Source organism: Myxine glutinosa, chromosome 11 (assembly GCF_964187855.1).
Source record: "Myxine glutinosa chromosome 11, kmMyxGlut1.1, whole genome shotgun sequence".
NCBI lineage: Eukaryota > Metazoa > Chordata > Myxini > Myxiniformes > Myxinidae > Myxine > Myxine glutinosa.
Genome location: NC_136271.1, coordinates 74673957 through 74695511, shown reverse-complemented (window position 1 = coordinate 74695511; position 21555 = coordinate 74673957). Strand labels below are relative to the sequence as shown.

At 43.0% G+C, this 21555-nt stretch overlaps 1 protein-coding gene across 1 annotated transcript in view; it reads right to left on the bottom strand.

Annotated features, from left to right (window-relative positions):
- The window catches only part of VPS13B (vacuolar protein sorting 13 homolog B), a gene marked incomplete in the record, with an annotated part of 603006 nt that overhangs the window by 184418 nt on the left and 397033 nt on the right, over window positions 1-21555 (bottom strand). Inside the window, 4 exon segments of the mRNA XM_078786778.1 lie at window positions 4885-4984; window positions 6001-6427; window positions 7188-7326; window positions 16976-17090. Of these exon segments, the coding sequence (XP_078642904.1) occupies window positions 4885-4984; window positions 6001-6427; window positions 7188-7326; window positions 16976-17090 (781 nt within the window).

Below are 21555 nucleotides of genomic sequence, written 5' to 3'. Positions count from 1 at the left end.
AGATGTAGCGCTTTGTATTCAGGCCAAAGAGTTCAATTTGCATCTCATCAGTCCACAAAATCTTTTGGCTCATGCTCCCAGAGTCTTTCACATGACTTTTTGCAAACTCCAGGCATGCTGTCATGTGCCTTTTTCTCAGGAGTGGCTTCCATCTGGCCACTCTCCCATAAAGCCTAGATTTGTGAAATGCTACAGAGACTGTTGTCCTTCCTTCCGGCAGGTTCTCCCATCTCAGCCAAGAAACTCTGTAGTTCTGCCAGAGTGGTCATTGTGTTATTGGTCACATCCCTGACCAGTGACCAATGTCCTTCTTGCCTAGTTGCTCAGTTTGTTCGGACGGCTAGCTCTAGGGAGAATCTGGGTAGTTCCATATTCTTTCCATTTCCTACTAATGGATCTCACTGTGCTCTTGTGATCTTTCAACAGTCTAGAAATTGATTTATACCCTTCCCCAGATCTCTGGTTCTTCACAATTCTATCTTGGGGTTCTACAGACAGTTCCTTGGACTTCATGGTAGAGTTACTGCTCTGACATGCAATGTCAACTGTGGGACCTTGTATAGAAAGGTTTGTTTCTTTCTAAATCATGTCCAATCAATTGAATTGGCCACTGGTGGACTCCAATCAATTAGTAGAGACATCCCATGGATGATCAAAGGAAATTGGATTCATCTGAATTTTGAGTGTCAAAACAAAGGGGTTGAATACTTATTGATTCAAGACATTTCAGCTTTTCATTTTTAATTAATTTGTAAAAAAAAAAATCTAAAAAACAAATTTCCACTTTGACATTATGTTATGGGGTATTATGTGTAGATCAGTTACAAAAAGACAAATTTTAATCAATTTTAAATTCAGGCTGTACCACTACAAAATGTGAAAAAGTCGAGGGGTGTGAATACTTTCTAAAGACTGCATACATATTGTATATACAGGTATGCAAAGAAAGAAAGTAAAATGCACAGTCAACTAATAATTAAACGAGGTACCACTTCATTTATTTAGCACCAAACAGGAGAGAGTAGCTCTGGTTCAGGACATGTTTCGCCAATGAAGCATGGATTCGCTCAGCCCTTAGATCCAGGTACACCATTGTGTCTCGTTTGGCTAACACACACACACACACACACACACACACACACACACACACACACACACACACACACACACACACACACACACACACACACACACACACACACACACACACACACACACACACACACACACACACACACACACACACACACACACACACACACACACACACACACACACACACACACACACACACACACACACATATACACACACTATACAGTCACGTGAAAAAGTAAGTACACCCCATGTAAAGTTTTGACTTTTTCAACATATTTCAACATACAGCTATTTGATCCTCATTTCAACAATATTATTAGATAAAGGTGATATAATACAACAAATATCATGAAACATTTACATTTTGTAGTCCATTGTATAATTTAAATAAACATAAATGCAAATTTCGCATGTGGAAAAAGTAAGTACACCCTTGGCTCTAATAGGTGGTATTACCCCCTTTGGCAGAAACAACCTCAAGTAGGCATTTCTAATAACTGTCTACCAGTCTCTGACATCGACTGGGAGAAATTTTTGTCACTCCTCCATGCAGAATTCTTTCAGCTGTGCGATGTTTGAGGGGTTTCTTGCATGCACAGCTCGTTTCAAATCCCCACACAACATCTCGATGGGATTTAGATCCGGGCTTTGACTTGGCCATTCCAGAACCCTCCATTTCTTTATTTTCAGCCATTCCTTGGTGGATTTACTGGTATGTTTAGGGTCATTGTCATGTTGCAAGGTCCACCTTCGGTTGAGCTTCAACTTTCCGACAGATGGCCTCACATTATCCTCAAGCACCCTCTGGTACAATGAAGAATTCCTAGTGGATTCTATGATGGCGAGCTGCCCAGGCCCTGATGAAGCAAAGCTGCCACAAACCATAATATTTCCACCAACATGCTTCACAGTTGGTATCAGGTTCTTGTGGTCAAATGCTGTCTTTGGTTTTCGCCAAACATGTCTTCTGGTACTGTGGCCAAATAGCTCTACCGTTGACTCATCTGTCCAGAGCACATTGTTCCAGAAGTGCTGGTCTTTGCCTAGGTGTCCATTGGCAAACTTTAATCTTGCCCTGATGTTCTTTCTGGACAGCAAAGGTTTCCTCCTGGCACAACTCCCATGTAGATCAAATTGTACAGCCTCTTTCTAATGGTAGACTCGTGCACTTTGACATCAATAGTGGCAAGAGCTACCTGTTGGTCCCGTGATGACATTCTGGGGTTCTTTGAGACTTCTTTCAGCATCTTGCGGTCTGCTCTCGGGGCTGAACTTGCTGGGGCGGCCTGGCCTGAACAAGTTGGCAGTTGTTTGAAATCTTCTCCACTTGTAGATGATCTTCCGGACAGTCGAATGATTGATTTCAAATTGTTTGGAGATCTTTTTAAATCCCTTCCCAGACTCGTAGGCACCTCTAACCTTCTTTCTGAAGGCCTCAGAGAGTTCTTTTGATCTAGGCATGGTGACGCTGAACACTTCAACAACAAAGAGCAAACCAAACTAAATGTCTGAGGTTTAAATAAGAAAGGTTCCTCCAAGATCCTCTCTTACGATGTTCTAATCATTTGCACCTGAGCTGGTGCACCTGATTCTAATTTTAGGTGTTTGAAGTAGTGATAAATGTAGGGGTGTACTTACTTTTTCCACATGCGAAATTTGCATTTATGTTTATTTAAATTATACAATGGACTACAAAATGTAAATGTTTCATGATATTTGTTATATTTTATCACCTTTATCTATCAGTATTGTTGAAATGAAGATCAAATAGCTATATGTTGAAATATGTTGAAAAAGTCACAACTTTACATGGGGTGTACTTACTTTTTCACGTGACTGTATATACATATATACATATATATATATATATATATATATATATATATATATATATATATATATATATATATATATATACATACATATATACATACATACATACACATACATACACACACACACACACACACACACACACACACACACACACACACACACACACACACACACACACACACACACACACACACACAGACACACCTTTTGCAAATCCTCCTACCATGGAAAATAGCTCCAGGTGTTAAAATAGATGAGTGACTCCATCATTCATTCCTGACACCAGCGCATAGCATTACGGAAGAATCGGATCTCTTGCTAAGCAATCTGTCTTCATCGGTTTGTGGGGCACACCGTGTGGTAGACATTACTGGGGGTGAAAAATAACAGGTTTTAAAATTTTTGATAAATAGCGGATCGAAGAAGCAACACAACCAAAGACCGTAACCGGCATCAGAAGCATGGGTGCGGAGAAGCAGGTGGAGTGGAGTGCCGCGTATCCAACGCATACTGCTCTACCAGCTGCAGGTAAATATACAGTACATTGATGTTCGGTGTACTTGGCTGAAAAGCACACTCAGCTAAAGGCTCAACCATCAAAATATTACCACATAATACACTTGTAGTTATAAACAGAAATACAGAGTTTTCAAGCTGACAAAATATTTTAGTCATATAAACTTGACATTTATTTACATTGAATAAAAAATTGACAAAACTGCGCAAGAAAAGGAATATTTAAAACGACTGCAGCCAAAAATAAAAATTGCTCGTGGTAAGACATGGATTTTAAGCGGCGTTGGTAAAGATAAATTCTACAGAAGCGGTTAGGGCAGTGGTGGCACGTCTGCTTTAAAAAAAAAAAAAAAAAAAGTTCATGTGCAGCTGCACAGGCCTTTTACAAACAAAGAAAATTAAAAAAAACCTGGCCGAACAATACACATCAGCACGATTACCGGGAAAGTAAAGCCTCTGGGTTCGGTTCCATCGTACAAAGGTTCTTGTGTTCTCCCTCGTGTTATCCGTGCTTTTTCTTTTTTGCGTCGACGATTTACTTTTTAACCACAAACACACTTCGTGTACACGGGGTATCAACGTCAGGAATAAATGTTTTCCTGGCACAAGGCATTGCATGTTCCAACAATACTACAGTGCAAATAATGGAAGACAACCGAGCACCAAAAAGGGGAATTAAGAGACAAGTTCACTGTACTTTGACAGCGACATAACGAGCCTGGCCATGACAGCTCATCGTATGCTTGAGACGTGCAGCGTGCCAAGGAAACTGAGAAAATTTCACTTTGATTCGCTTGCACGTTCGTCATAATCCCTTCCACATGTGTTAAAGCTACTGAGCTTTTGAACCATCTTACACGGATTACAGGCTCGGTAACGGCAATAGCGTTGGCACTTTCCGTGAATCTCTGTGCTGTGAAAATTGCTCGGCGGCTTGCAGAGTTTTCTCCCAAAGAAATAATTTGTGTTCATCAAAAACAAACCTTATCAGCGAGGCTCAGCTCCAGCAGGTAGGAATAACAGAATCGCAAAACATTTTACACAGAATTGCAGCCTCGAGAAAATGCAATCGAGCACAAAACTTCATGCAAACAGCAAAGAATGACCGCTAAGCAACTCAGCATTGAGGCCGATGGAAGAATGAGATGGCCGAGCGTAAAAAAAGGAAACGTACCGACAACGGAGCTAGGTCACAGTTGGACAAAACAAGCAAAAGGAATGAATGAACAGAAAAAGGGGGAAAAGAAGGGGAGAAAACAATAACCTGCAAGCAAGATGGTTGGGTAATGTGGGACTAATGGGGATAGAAAGGATGGCGTGAGAATGTGGGGCACTGCTTGCTCAAATCAAATTGTACACGAACAGTATAATGCCAGCGAAATTAATTATTTTGAAGCGAATATGCATGAAGTGGGTTCAGGAAGCTTCACTCACTGATATATATCTTTTCGCAGCACCGTCCTAGTCAGAGGGTTGTCAGCTTGAGGAGACAGCATTACCGAGTCGATCTTCAACACCACAGTGTCCTCCTCACCTGCGAGATCGACAGCCGAGTGAGCTGCGGCCCTTCAGAGGCAAAGCTCCAGTTCACTGAACAAGCGAAAACGGTTGTTAATTCTTGAACAAATCTGCATCATTGATTGAGAAAAATATTATGGATGCTCAAGGAGCTAATGTCAGTAAGAAAGCGCGTATTGGAACAACTACGATATTGAGTCAACTGTGCAGGAGCCTGAAGCACGGCAGGCTTATTCTCAAACAAATGTTGAGGTGTGTGTGTCGACTGCAGTGGGAAGATAAGGTGAAGATAAAAACAGAGGCTCTTTTGATGATGGCAAAAATTTGAAGAGCAAGCTCTCTCTTGCTTTCAAGAGACTCGTGGGCAAACTTGAAGAAATTAAAGTTTGGGCTCAGACCTAAAATGGCGCTTCAGCTTCTTTCCCACGGAAGTTAGCATCTCTCTCCTCTCTCAACAATTGGTTGAGAATATTTAATGTCCTTTTTATATTAAGCTGAAGTTTTTTTATGTCAACATGAACCAACGTTGATTTTATAAAGGCGAGTTTTCCATTAATATGGAAACCTTCGCAATCTCCATAACACTCTGTAGTTCAGCGTTTTATGCAACAAATATATAATCTATAAGGAACAAAGTTTGACATTTATAAATACAAGCTTCGATCAGATGGAAATCTTGTGAAAATTTAAGCGATTTACTGATTATTTGCTTAGCCATGTAATGCCTATATCACATGACAGAGTGTAGGCCTGTTGGCTGTCCCCTGCAAAGGCAACACAGGCCTGTGGCCTGGGCTTTGTATTGTTGGAGGTGGCATGCACATACTTTCTGAGTTATCACTTTATGTCACGCAGTATAAAGCTTGGAGCCATTTTGCTGACGAAACGTAATCAGAATGGGTAAGACAATAAAACAGGTGTCTGACAGGGCATGCCCAGTTAATCATGATTCTAGTTGTCAAACTTTGAAGTTTATACCCTTACAAAAATAAAACTAATTAATAAACTTGATCAAACCATCCACAAGATCACCTGGACTACCAGCACACTCCTCCTTTGGCTGTGAAATGAACACACGGATGCTGCCAGTGTTGACGTAGAGCAAAGGAAGGGAGCGAGAAGAGATGGATGAAGAGCCTCGCACTGGTTGTCCTTCAGATCCCCGAGCACCAACAACTTTCCCTGATCTACAATCATAAAAAATGGAGGCTGCGGCGACAAGCGTCGGGAAGTGCAGGACCATGTCGAAGGGCTGCAATCTGAGCAGAACCTCATGAAGATATTTAGGGACGGCAGCATCGGGAGCATTTGCAGCCACATCTCCTTGCAGTGATGAACCATGGCAGTGGGACCCAGAGCGTGAGGACAGGCGTTGTCGCACGTTCCTTGTGAGCGCACGTGTGTACGTGAATGCCAAGAAGCCATGTTGCTGGGCGACCTCCGCAATGCTGGTTGCAACCTGTGTGTGTGTGTGTATATGTGTATGTGTATGTGTATGTGTGTGTGTGTGTGTGTGTGTGTGTGTCAAACAAGAGAATGGCACAGTTAGAACATATCATTGAGAAAGAGGGTGGCAATTCGATTTGCCAACCTGTGTGTCAAGTCACTGTGAATAACCGTTTTGGACAGAATGGTATTTAAACAAAATTTCTGGGATTTTTCAGGCTGCTTTGGTGACGTGGTTTTCATTACATGGTGCGAGTATGATAAATTCCAATAGCTCACCACTCCAAAAGCACCGGACAATTATAAATGTGATCACATATATAACTATATAATTGGGTCAGTGATGTCAAATCAAGAACAAACATGATTATGGATGGATTAACTGGGATTTTTAAAGTTATTGTCAAAGGAGGGAAAATAAAACTTTGTTTTTGGAAACACAAGCTATATTTTAGCATCATTTAATGGACCCCCAGACTATGAATCCAGTAATACCACATTGCATGAAAATGGCCAGAATGTTGAAATGAATCTGGAATGAATGCCATTTACTTTGTCAAAATCCCAGCCAAAAATACCAATCCAAGTTGTATCATAATAAAGTCACATATATTGGGGGAAAAATGGATGAAATATTACACACTCCAGTGGCGTCTAACTTTCATTACAGTTGAACTAAATTACAAGAACATTTTATCACTCGTATGCCAAAAGGAGTGCGCGGTGAGGGAATTGCTGTAGTGCACAGAAAGAATTCTCGATTGGTGGCTTACAGAGGGAAAGGCAGACACAGGCCTTGCGGAATCTCGCCGGCCTAAAGGCCGCACTCGAAAGGTCCGCTGGGTCAGCCTGTCGCTGCAGGAAAAAATGACCCCACCCAGAGGCCCAGCAGCAAGAATCCCTCCAGGGAGACTGGAATTAGAGAGGGAGCAGAAAGAAAGAAGAAAGAAAAGCCAAAAGGAAAGCCTTATTGCAGCTTCGACAAAGGCTTTCCAGCTGCACTGACAAACCAATGCGTACAGAGGCCCTTGATACAGCCGTGCGTCCCCTCCAGGAAGATTAAAATCGAATTCATGGGCCGCAAATGCATAATGCACAGTGATTGCACCTAATGCACAACTGGGCCAACAGATTAAATAAAAAGCAAATTATTTTACAATGGTACAAGTTCAGCTGGAAATGTGTTTGTCGACTTTTTGAGATTGGAAATTGCAATCACGGCATACGGCAAAGCAATTGGTCACACATCAATTAAGCAGCCACCGGATAAATACAGCATTCGATTTCAAAGTGATCTGTAACAATGCGAACAATTCAGAAATGACGAAATTAACTGCAGATTAATATATTTTAAAAAATTGAGCAAGACTGGATGGAACGTCAGCAGGCTGAAGAAGGGCAGTTTGCGAAAACAATGCACCAGAAGCAGGAATTTCACAATGATAGTCCCAAATAACATCGCACCGTAAAACCACACTTAAAGATCCAAAAAGAGGCAAGGTTTTGTTGAATAATAAATGTACAAATGATCTCCAATTGCTATCAGACACGTGATAGGCACCGATTGTTGTGTTGTTGGTGGAGGAAATAGAAATGCAGTCAACGACCAACATCACTCGAAGCCCAAAAGGCAGAGAAAACCCTCGAACGAAGACAATCACCACGTCTGCTGTGAAAGCACAGCTGACGGAAAGGCCCCAAATCAGCCCGAAGCAAACGGGGGTTTGCAGTTCACTGCGCACTTCGTCTCACCCAGTGTTTGTGTTTACACTGCAGCAGAAGACCTGCGAACTTCCCTCCATCCCAGGAGCCACCTGGCCTGTAACACAACATCTTAGAGCTGCTGGAGTGTTCAGCGGTTTGTAAGCAAAACATCCACGCAACAATCTTGCCTGTGAATGCACAACTTGTATATGAACAGAAAAGTTTCGTTTACAACTAGTGAAACCTGCTAAAGATCATTTAAACACAGAGATATCTTCATGTCAGTCGGATCTTGTGTTCACAATGTTTGGATTTGACAGGCCTGACATGCAAGCGGATCAACTAACAGGCCACGCACACACACGCATGACCACACCACCACACGACCACATGCAGACACATATCCAGGTTTGAAACACTATGTGTAATAAGCATGTACTAATGCAATTATCACAAAGAATAAAAAATGTTACATCAATTTGATTGTAGTAAACTCTAGCCAAGTAAAATTGATGTTAAAAGTATACAAAATAAACTTAGCTCAAAGGACGGGGGTAGAGGGTGTTTGTGACTTTCTGTTGTAAAATTAAATAATCCAGGAAGTATCAAGTCAAATTAATTTTACAAATGGTCGCCAGGACATTATGCACCGTCTCAGAGTATGTTTTTCTGTCTGTGTGCTTGGAGCTCGCCAAGCATGCTATGGTGAGTTATTGTGGACAGACTGAAGAAGCCACACTGATGCCAAGACCAGAGCCCTGAGGATATAAAAATAACATAACTTCCACCCTCTGCAGAACACACAAGAATAGGGTTGAGTATATTAAAGGGAACAAAATAAAAAGAAAACCTTTTTCCCCACGACCAAATCCTTTGATATTGCTGCTTATTTGACCGACAACACATTACGCACTCATATGATCTGGGAAGAGGAAAAGAACGCTCGCTCTTTAATGAATGTAACTCAGCGATTGTACTAATTGGCATATAATAGTGTGCAAGATTGTCTTGATAGTGCGTTCCAATCTGATCCATTTCCTCATCATGGTTGAAATCCCAAATAATGCCAATTATTATTTATTTGCCAAATAATGCCAAAGTCGATTTGTCCATTAATCTACGATCCTCATGATACATGTAAAAGGTTTAGAGACGTCCTTGTAATATAATTTACTAGCTGAAGTACAGTACCCGGCTTTGCCGGGGTGGGGGTGGGGGAAAGGGGAGGGGGGAATTTGAAGAAGATCCAATCAGCCATCTCTGAGAAAAATGGCGACAAATATATAATAATAATAATAATGCATTTATTTTATATAGCACTTTTCAGGGAGCCCAAAGACGCTTTGACAGAGCGCAAAACATAATGCATAGCAAAACATAAAAACAATTGCAAAAAACAAGAATCAATAGGGAAATATTCAAAGCAAAAAGGAGGGAGAAGGAGAAGAGATAGTCAGGGGTTAAATGCTGTGGGTTAAATGTTGAATGCAGTGTTGAACAGGTGGGTCTTGAGTGATGTTTTGAATGTGGTGAGTGAGGAGGAGTCTCTGATGGTGTGAGGTAGTGAGTTCCAGAGGGTGGGAGCAGCGATGGAGAAGGCCCTGTCCCCCCAGGATCTGAATTTGGTCCGGATGGGGGGGGGGGTGGGGGGGGGTCAGGAGGTTGGTACCAGCAGAGCGTAGGTTGCGGTTTGGAGTGTGTCTGGAGAGGAGGTCAGCCAGGTAGGATGGGGCCAGGTTATGGAGGGCTTTGGAGGTCAAGAGGAGGATTTTGTACTGGATTCTCTGGGGGATGGGGAGCCAGGGAAGCTTGTAAAGGACGGGGGTGATGTGGTCACGGGTCTGGAAATGGGTGAGTATACGGGCAGCGGAGTTCTGAATGTATTGGAGTTTATTGGTGATTGTTGAGGGTGAACCATAGAGGAGGCTATTGCAGTAGTCCAGACGGGAGGTGATGAAGGCGTGGATGAGGGTTTCTGCAGCCATGGAGGAGAGGGATGGACGGAGACGGGCAATGTTTTTCAGGTGAAAGAAGGCTGTCTTTGTGATCTGTTTAGTGTATTTGTCGAAGGAGAGGGTTTGGTCAAAGATGATGCCAGGATTCTGGATGTGAGGGGAGGTGGATACTGGGATACCGTCGATGTTGAGGGCAAAGTTATTAGTGGATTTTATGAGCGTTTTTGGGCTATTGATGATTATTTCAGATTTATCATAGTTAAGTTTGAGGAAGTTAATTTGAAGCAGGATTTTATTTCAGTGATGCAGTTTGTCAGGATAGAGTGGGTGGCGGTGGAGATGGACTTGGTGGAGATGAAAAGCTGGATGTCATCGGCGAAGCAGTGGAATTGGAGACCATGACAGCGGATTAAGTGACCGAGGGGGAACAGGTAAAGGATGAAGAGGAGGGGGCCAAGAACTGAACCTTGGGGGACACCTTGGGGGAGGGGAGCAGTGGGGGATTTGCAGTTATTGATGGAGATGAACTGGCGTCTGTCAGAGAGGTACGATTTAATCCAAGAGAGGGCAGTGCCAGTAACGTTAAAGGTGGTTTCAAGTCGGGTGAGGAGGATGGTGTGATCGATGGTGTCAAAGGCGGCACTGAGGTCGAGGAGGATGAGAATGTTGAGGTTGCCAGCGTCAGAGGAGAGGAGAAGGTCGTTGGTGATTTTGAGGAGAGCAGTTTCAGTACTGTGGTTGGAGCGGAATCCGGATTGGAATGTTGCATACAGGTTATTGGCAGAGAGGTGATGTTTGAGTTGAGCGGCTACAGCACGTTCCAAAACTTTCGACAGAAAGGGTAGGTTGGAGATGGGTCTGAAGTTGTTTAGGGTGTCAGGGTTTACGCCAGGTTTTTTCAGAATGGGGGTAACAGCAGCAATTTTGAGGGATGGTGGGACGATGCCTGTAGACAGGGAGGAGTTTATTGTTGCAATGATAAGTGGAGAGGGAGCAGGAAGGGAGGTCAAGTGGAGGGGATGGGGTCAAGAGTGCAGGTGGCAGTTTTCATTCCTATGAGGAGTTCAGAGAGGTCAGTAGGGGAGATTGGGGAGAATTGAGACAGGGGATGGCAGGATAAGGGGGGGCAGGTGGTTTGAGGGGGAGCGGGTGCGGCAGTGGTCAAGCTATTGTAGCTGTTTTCAACTTTGCGTTGGAAGAATGAAAGGAAGGAGATGCAGTTGTCTACTGTGAATGACTGGGTGGTGGTGTTCAGGGGGCTGAGGAGTTTGTTTATTGTAGAGAAGAGTGCTTTTGGGTTTCCGGAGCCAGAGTGGATAATTTGAGAGTAGTAGGCGGAGCGGGCGCGGGAGAGGGCATCTTTGTAGTGTTGTAGGTGGTCCTTGTAGGCTTGGGAGTGAATTGTGAGACCTGTTTTATTGCGGAGTCTTTCAAGTTGGCGAGCACAAGTTTTCATCAGGCGGAGTTCAGGGGTAAACCAGGGAGCAGAATGGGTGAAAGAAACTGTTTTGGTTTTTATAGGCACAAGTTGGTCAAGGCAGGAGGAGAGAGTGTGGTTGTAGTAGTCAGTGAGATCAGAAGGGTTGTGGAGGTCAACGAAGGGAGAAGTGGACATTTTTTCAGAGAGGGTGGATGAGAATGAGGTAGGTGAAAGAGCGTTTAGCTTACGGAAGTTGATCGTGCGATAATGCCTTGGTGTTGGGGCGGGGATGTTGATGGTCATAGTGATGGCTAAGTGGTCAGTGAGGGTGAGGTCGGAGCCAGAGAGATGGTGCAAGATTAATCCAGTAGAGCAGACAAGGTCCAAAATGTGACCACGGTTATGGGTAGGAAAGTTGACATGTTGAGTGAGGTTAATGCAGGTGAGTAAATCAGTGAAGTCAGTGGTTATCGTGGAGTCAGTGGAGTCCATGTGGATATTCAAATCACCAAGGAGGAGGATTGAGGGGGAGAGGGAACATAGCTGGGTCAGAAAGTAGAAGTCAGACAGGAATGATGGGTGTGGTTTGGGAGGGCGGTAGACAACAGCCATGACTGACTGTGTGTGACCAGAGAGTTTAAAAGCCAGGTGTTCAAATGATGGAGCAGATGCGATGGAGATGAGGCTGGTCCTGATGTCTTGTCGGTGAATAACGGCAATTCCACCACCTCGGCCCTCCAAGCGTGGTTTATTGATGTAGGAATATCCATTGGGTGTGGTGAGGTTGAGTGCGAAGTAGTCCAGAGGTTGTTGCCAGGTTTCAGTGAGACAGAGAAAGTCCAGTTTATTTTCCAGGATGTAGTCGTTGAGGATGAGGGATTTGTTGTTGAGGGACCGGGTATTGAACAGGGTGAGGTTGATGTTGTTTTGTACGGCGGGGATGAACTCAGGTGATTTCGCAGACAGGAGGTGCGATTGTGTGCGTTGCTGTGACCAGGTGCGCTGGGACAATGAGTGGGAGTGCGCTGAGCCGACCAGAGGACGGGGATGGAGTGACCTGATTGTAAATGAACAAACTTACGACCGGAGCCACGGTGAATGTACCTGTGTCGTCGCAGGAGTCCATTGGATTTGATTGCAGAGATGCATGATGGGGTGGAGCGGGTATTAAGCAGAAGAAACCTTGCGGCGGAGTACCGCAGAGCCATGCCAGGCAGGAGCGAAGAGACGAGCACGAGGCCAAGGTTGAGGAGGCAAGGTATATATATATATATATATATATATATATATATATATATATATATATATATATATATATATATATATATATATATATATATATATATATATATATATATATATATATATATACAGTATATATATATATATATTCAAACATATATACGCACGCACACACACACACACACACACACACACACACACACACACACACACACACACACACACACGGCTCTCTTATTAGTATAGATGTGTGAATTATATAATTACCAACCCGCGATCTGAGATAACTCAGCTAAAAATTCTCTGATTTTCACCAAATAAAGTTCATGAGTGGCTGCACAGACCCCTACTTCTCACTAAAAGTGGAAACATAATGCAAATTGGAGTTAAAAATAAACCCGTGAGAGCAGCCTGCATGTATTGCATTGTGCGAATTATAGAATTACCAACCCGCAATCGACTTTTTTTTTTTTTCAAATATTTCAAAATATATATATATATATATATATATATTTGGTCTAAAACACTCCCTGAAACTTACTGACAAACCCCTGAAAGTTTGACAAAGATCCGTTTAGCCATATCTGAGAAAAATGGCGACACACACACAGACAGACAAACGGCTCTCTTATATAGTAGATACACAATCTCCTTCAAGAGTTGACCGGAGAGCAGTGTAGAAAAAAAAATCGTATTTAGTCTCTGGAGAGAGATGTCCATAATCATGTGAGCAAACTGGCTGCGACTCCTTCAGGTGTTAATGCTTCATGCCCTGGTTATGTATAATGTATTCACGTAGAAATAAGTACAGTAATGTGAAATTTACAAAGGTCGTTTGTTTTCCTGTTTGACATGATAACTCGACCACAGCAATAATCTTACTATAATTCACCAAATGTCCGTCTGTCCGTTTGAAGGTACCGTAAAAACTGCGGAACCGATCACAAAGATATTTTGGGTGGATAAATCCTGGGATCCCCAGGAGTAAAATAGGCTATTTAGTTTTCCCAATTTCAGCTTTCGCCTCCAGAAGTCTCAGGTTTGGATTCCCGCAAAACATTCGCGTTTGCATGACGTTCATTGTGACGTCTTCTTACGTCGAGCAACGGTACCCGCCCTTTGGGCGGGGCTTCAATTGGGAGGCCCAAATGAAAAGGCTAAATATCGGAAATTGAAGGCTTTTTTTCTTTTAAACGATTTATAACGATTAAAACGATTTAAACGATTTAAAATAATGTCATGCGGGAGCAAGTATCAGCAGGATGTGGCAGTGTGGGAGCCCACGTTTGCACCGATCGCTGCACTGTGTGCCGCACAAACGGCTGCACCGATCGCTGCACCGTGTGTCACACAAACGACTGTACCGATCGCTGCACAGCTGCATCGATCGGATGTGGCATGAAGGAGGATCTGCACTTCGGCATGAAGGAGGATCAGATCTAACAGATCGCTGCCTCCATCGATCTTGCCAAGGCCGTAACACCTATCGGCTCAAAATCCTTTTAACTGTTGATTTGGTACAGTTAAACGTTTCGGGAATTTGGTACACGTATCGGGAGTACATACGACATAGCGATTGTGAACACGATTAGTGAACACGATTATCGATCACGATTCACGATCACGATCATCACGATCATAGTGTATCACCATATGCAGATTCGCCACGGACCCACGATCGATGTTTCTCTCCATGAACGTACCCGTTTGTTTGCGAACAGGTACGTTTTTTATGGAAGTCCTTCACGAACTTGCTGTCCATGTCTGACGTGCGACTGAAGGTGCTACAGGAATGTGGAATTTATTGGTTTCATGCTTTAGCATTCACCGTATCTGCATTGCCTGTTTGCTTCTGGCCTCCCACCCGTGCGTAGCACGGGTATTTCTCTAGTAAGTTTAACTAGATATCTGTGATCAATCACAAAGCGATCACCAAGGGTAAAGCCAACCGCGGCGTCCACGATCCAATGATAGCCATATTATTTTCGGACCATCATATGACCTTGACCTTCAACATTTAGGGGTAGAGTGTAAATAAAGAAAATGTGTCCCCATCTAAAATCTATCCACAGAACTGAACATCATGAAAAGCGGAGGAATATTATTCAAATTATGATCAAAAATATGTTTTTAGTTCATTATGACTCGAGCAGAAAAAAGTAGGTCAAGGACACAAATCAAATATCAGGTACACAACTTCAGTGCAGGTGCACCATGATGATGCAAGAACATCTTGGAAGGCCAAGCAGTCTCTAAGATTGACACATTCAATCAATATTCAATCAATTGTCATTGACAAAATTGAGTGATGACAAAAAGGGCGTTTTTTTTTTTTTCAAATTGCTATTTGAGCATGACCTATAACTTGGAGTGGTATGGTGTAAATTAAGTGTAAATCCGCCTTGCTCTATGCTATCTAGAGAGGGCAATTTAGTTCCGATCGGACAAACGTTAGTCGAGTTATGGTGGAGAAAATGTTAAAATGTCAATAATTAGGTTAATACCTTAAAATTAGGTCAAGGTGAAAAAATTGTCATCCCTGCATACTTTTTACATTATTGATACTTTCTATTCACATTATTGATGCAAAATTGCATTCAAAAAATCCCAGCCAGCTCTGAGATACAGCTCAGAAATTAGGAGTGCAAAAATAATTTCTAAATTGTAGCTTAGTATACCTTGTGGTGGAAGAAACTCTGTGGTACCATTAAAAATTTGGGACATTAATTGTAGAAACAAGCCCTACAGCAGCGATAAGCCTTCCTCTCTCGTATAGTGGGAAGATTAACAGATGGGCTGACTCGATCGCTCAATCGTCTGAATAAATGAGGATAGAGATGTAAGGTAGAGTAAGGTGAACACATTCATTGTGTCCTATGATCAGTGTTCTTAACATACTCCAAAGGCAATTCCCTCCACTCTTAAGTACAGTCAAAATAGCTTTCATGAAAATCTCAAATTTGTTGGTTTGATAAGCACGTTGTCCAGATCACATAAGCAACTGAATGTCACACTTTAGTGAAAGCTGGAGTCAAGCTCTGACTGACAAATCTGATGCATACACAACAGAGTGGCCCCCAAAAAAACAACAAAGGAACAAATTTCCTTTTTCCACAAGGTTGTTTTTATTCCTTTATACGTAAATGAAAAGCGACACAAATTTTTTTTCACAAAAAACAATATTTAGGGGTCGCCCCATCTTGCACTCATAAATCAGAGGTCCCACGTAGCATAAAATAATCATTCGCTTGAAAAACTATGACAGAGCTGCCTTTGATGGAGTGGGGAGCTTTTTTCTGTCATTTGCCACCAGTCGACTAAAACAGTGGACTGATGATATTTTTTTCAACGAACTTCGGGATCGGTCCTCTCGGATGAAAGTAGTAAATGACACGGCGGAACGGGTCATCAACCTAATCCAAAAATACAACGAGACACTGACGAAAGCCAAAGAACAGAAACAGTTCCTTCTTCGACTGGTGGCAAATCACAGAAAAAGCTTCCCACTCCATCAAAGGCAGCTCTGTTATAGATTTTCAAGTGAATGATTGTTTTATGCTACATGGGACCTCTGATTTATGAGTGCAACATGGGGCGACCCCTAAATATTGCTTTTTGTGAAAAAAAATTGTGTGCTTTTCATTTACGTATAAAGTAATAAAAAATAACCTTGTGGAAAAAGGAAATTTGTTCCTTTGGTTTTTTTTGGACCACACTAATACAAGTTATTTCCAGCTGATGCGATTCATACCCGAAGGTGTTTGACAACTCCTCTCTACAGGATCATGCAACGATGGCCCGCTGTTCATCCATTAAACACACAAAGTTTTACGCCATCTCATAAAAAACACGTAACAAGAGGCATAGCAATGGGACCACATCCACTTTGATGTACAGCATGGCATAGACTTCAATGTGTGCACGTTCAGCACTTAGTAATATCTGCCCAGCATAGTGAGAATGAGAAAGCTTTCTGTAACTTTTTCACATTTCTCTGTTTTTTTGTTTTTGTTTTTTTTCTCTTACACATTTATATTTCAAAATAGATAACAAAAGTGATCAACAAATCGATTAAAAACATCCATAAAATATACACCTATGTTGTCAATACAGTATGAGTGAGGATTCTGAAAAAGCTCAATAAACGGTACAGGATTATATATAAAAAGTACATCAAAAACATTATCCAAGCATGGTATAGACTCACGGAACAATACGCACAAACAACACAAAAGGGAACCTTTTCCGAAAGTGGTCCACATTGAAGCTGCTGATCTTGCACTTGATCTTGGTGTAAATATCTTGTATGTCAATCGAGGTACTGAGCTCCTCGAGCTCAGCTAGCACGCACACATCTAGTGAGAAAGCGGACAAATGAAAGACAAAAATCCTTGGTTTGGTTCATCGGTGTGAGACACCAACAAATGTGAAGCCCTGGTTATTCCCTCTTTTGTGACGAAGAGCTAAAAGGCTAGTCGTGCATTAATTATATGTACAGTATTGAAATAATTACGGAAACAAAGGAAAAACTGTGTATGAAATGCAAATAGCATTTCATAGAATTGTGTCTTACATGTAAAAATGAAATGCTCTGTAGTACAGTCATGCGTTGTAGTGAACACTGTGATTGGTTGTAATGCAAGCAATTAGTGAGCGCCACACCTTCAGAAGGACCACAAAAGTAAATGCGGTGATATCATTGTCGTTGGTGAATACATTTGCTCCTGGGAAGGAAAAATTACATTGCAAGCATATAGAAATCAAAGTCTTAGCTAGTGAAGGCTACCCCCTGGGGCAGTTTGCAACCTAACATCAGGTTTCAGTAAGAGCTGAATGCAGGACTTGAAAGGGTACACAAAACTGTACGGTTGACAATAGTCGACAAATAAGTCCCAAACTCTCAAAAAGTGACGTTACGTATAACTTCAGGGTATGTTCTGTATGTGTATGAACTAGCTGAAAGTACGAGTTTGACAACGATTCTTCAAGAACAGTAAGATACAAATTGGCACAAACTGGACTTGGTGGATGTATAACACGAGGACAGGACCCAAATGAAAAGGCTGAAATGTAGGAGAAATTAAACAGTGGGATGACCAAAGACGCTCTTTACAGAAGAGTCCAAGTTTGAACTGTTTTGGCAATAATGAATGGTAGTTTGTTCGAAGGCATTCTGGGGAGCGGTATAAAGGTAAGTGTACAACAGCTACAGTGAAGCATGGGGCTACGCATGGGGCTACGAACATGGGGCTACGTGTGTTGAAGATTTAAAATCAACTGCACTTTGACTGCTGATAAGTTCAGACAGGTTTTATCCCTCACACGTCATTCCCTCAGGAACATATCCTTTGGGCATGGATTCATATTTGAGCATGACAATGCCCCCCAGAAAGACAGCCATTGTGGTGAAAAACTATCAAGAAAATAAAGAGTTTGATGAAACACTCAGAAAGATGCCACATGGCCTGCACAAGTATGAACATAATTACGATTGTATGGATTTTGAGAAAGTCAAATGGAAACCATACACCTTCTTTGTATACAAAGTTGAGGCTCGTGGAAGAGCTAGTACACTGAAAATAACAGCAACGAACGGCAGCAAACGGCAGGAAACAGCAGAGAACAGCAGAGAGCAGCAGCGAACGGCAGCGAACGGCAGAGAGCTGCAGAGAGCTGCAGAGAGCAGCAGAGAGCAGCAGAGAGCAGCAGAGAGCGGGCAGCGAACGGCAGCGAACAGCAGAAAGCGGCAGAGAACAGCAGAGAGCAGCAGAGAACAGCAGAGAACAGCAGAGAGCAGCAGCGAACGGCAGCGAACGGCAGCGAACGGCAGCGAACAGCAGCGCGGTAATGAATGGCAACAAACGGCAGCAAACAGCAGCAAACAGCAGAGAACGACAGAGAGCAGCAGCAAACGGCAGCGAACAGCAGAGAACAGCAGAGAGCAGCAGAGAACAGCAGACAGCAACAGAGAGCAACAGAGAAGAGCAACGAACATTAGAGAAAAGCAGAGAACAGCAGCGAACAACAGAGAACAGCAGCGAACAGCAGAGAACAGCAGAGAACAGCACATACAAGAACAGCAGAGAGCAGCAGAGCAGAGAACAGCAGAGAGCAGCAGAGCAGAGAACAGCAGAGAACTGAACAGCACTGGAAAGCAGGGAAACACACAAATAACAAGATAGAAAGGCACACCAGAGGTGGGATTGGATGAAGAATGGGCAATTTAAAAAATGTATACATAGTCGAGGCTTGTGGAAGAGCTAATACACCAAAAGGATCAGGATGTAGCAAACAAAAGCAGGATGCAAAACACGCATGCATGAGGTGGACAAGTTGGACAAAGAGGATGCACAGGGTGGACAAGTTGGATACTGAAGAAAATTCCAAGGAGAGAAAACTGGAAGAAGGAGGGATTTATTTGGGGTTAACAAGGGTAGAAAAGATAATGATTTTGGATTGGGGATGATCAGAGATGATGGTGAACAGCTATCCTGAAGTCCTGGAGGGAAATACTGTATTACATTGAACAGACTGAGGAAATTGATTCCACAGGCAGGAGAAAAAAGAACAAATGAGTGGAGGTGAGCAGTGAGCCTGAATTTAGGGAGTTTCAACAGGAGTGGGTTACTGGTAGACTGCATGCACCCTGGAAAAACGTGGGAGGACAAACCATGGAAAAGGCAGATGGTGCAAGACTGAAAAGGAGGAGATAAGAGACAGAGAGGCCACAGACCTGTCTGTGATGCAGCAGTAACATGCCAGGAGATTTTTTTTGTATACTTAGTCCAGGCTCGGGTAAGAGCTAACACAGAACATATAATAAAGGGAGCGGTAGACAAGAGGGGGAGAGAGGGAAGCACAACAACAGTAGGGAACAGGGACATCAGGAGATCTAAGGAAGAGAGAGGGGTGGGGCGGGGTACATGGGATAAACACGATGGACACTACAGGGGATTTCAGGAAAGAAAAGAGGGAATTTGAAGGAGGGGGGTTTGGGGTGGATTAATAGGGGGAGAAAAGATTAAGCTTTTGGATCGGGGAAGATATGAGATGGTGGTGAACAGCTGTTTTGAAAACCTGGAGGGAGGAGTGGGATTGAAGAGTGTGTGAGTTTGTTCCAGAGACGAGGAAAAAAGAGTAATGAAAGAGTGAAGGTGAACAGAGAGTCTTGATTTTGGCAGTTGCACCAGAAGAGTGTTACTGGCAGACCTTGCATATCCTGCAGGAATATTTGGGAAAGAGAGCACAGACAAGGCAGGTGGAGCAAGGCCGGAGAGGAGTCAGTAGAAGATAGAAAGACCGCCAACCTGCCTGTGGTGAGAGAGTGAAAGGCCCTCAGAATCAGCTTCATCGAGGGAGATACCAATAAGCCTAAAAGCCTTGGTTTCTACAGCGTGAAGCCGAGCTAAGTGAGTTGGGAGCACCAGCCAAAAGGGGAGAGCAGTCAGTATTCCATCAAGCTGCGGATGAAAGCTTTGTATGTGGTGAGCAACTCAGTCATACCAAAGAAGGACTTCACATGACGGAGGATGCCCAGTTGGCGACTGGTTTTGGAGGCCAGCTTGGAAATGTGGCTTTCCCAGGAAAGATAATGGCAGACAGCGAGACCCAAAAGCTTGAGTGACAGAACTTCTTCAAGAGGATTGTTGAGAAAGTAGATGGGAGGGTTTTCCAGACAGTCTTTTCTGAGAGACAAGGTGAAAGTGCGAGATTTGTCAGGATTGAAAGACATGTTCCACTTGTTTGACGAGCTTGTAATTTTATCCAACTCTGCAGAGAGTGAAGAGGCTGCTGATTCAGCTTCAACACGAGAGATGCCATGGATTTGAGAGTGTTGGTCTCTACAGCATCAATATGTCAAAGGCATGGGGCATGGGTGCCAACCCCCAAAATAGAGCTCTACTCCTAAGAGCTGCAGATGAAGACCTCATTAAGTCATTAAAAGTTCAGATTTGCCAAGTTCGGAAAGGCTTGGCACGATTGAGAATGCCCAGTCAGCAGCTGGCTTTGGAGATCAACCTGGATATGTGGTTTGCCAAAAGGATATCACGGCTGATGGCGAGGTCCAAAAAATTGAGGGACTTAATGTCTTTAATAGGTTTTTAAAAGGAAGTAGATGGAAGCTGGGTTCACCAGATTATCCTTTCAGAGAGACAGAGTGAGAGTGTGAAATTTGTCAGGGTTAAAGAAAATGTTTACCTTCATTCCAAGTCCAAGTGTTTGACCAGCTCCTGGTTTTATAAACGTCTGAAGAGAGGGAAGGGTTGCTGCTGCATGCCTATCTGAAGGATGAGTGATGCGACACTAGTGGGTAGAGTCATGAGCGAAAAGACAAGGAGGGTTTTTCAAAGAATGAGAAAGATCAATGCAGAAGATGAGGAACAGGACTGGACCCAAGACTGGACCCATACCATGGGTCACCTCCAGGCTTGACAGGGAGATGAGATGAGAAGATCCCCTTGAGAGCCATGTGCTCACTGTGAGCGTGAAGGAAGTCAACAAGCGAAGAGAGGATGTGGCTTTGGACATCATATGCTGAGAGTTTAGAGAGAAAGGCGGGGTACCAAACTGTGGCAAATGCCCGAGTTATATCCAGAGAGAAGGCCTTGATCTCTTGGTCTGAGATTCTGCACGTCGATCGATTGTCGGAAGAGCAGAAGCAGTATGCCCAGGGTGGAATGACTTGGTCCTTAGATGAATTGTGGAAAGTTATACAGGACACTTGGAACAACATTCCACAATTACAAACTGTATTGGAGCATTAAAGCAAGGTGAAATGCTCCATACAGAGTTAAGGATTCCCATATCAAATGCTGATGC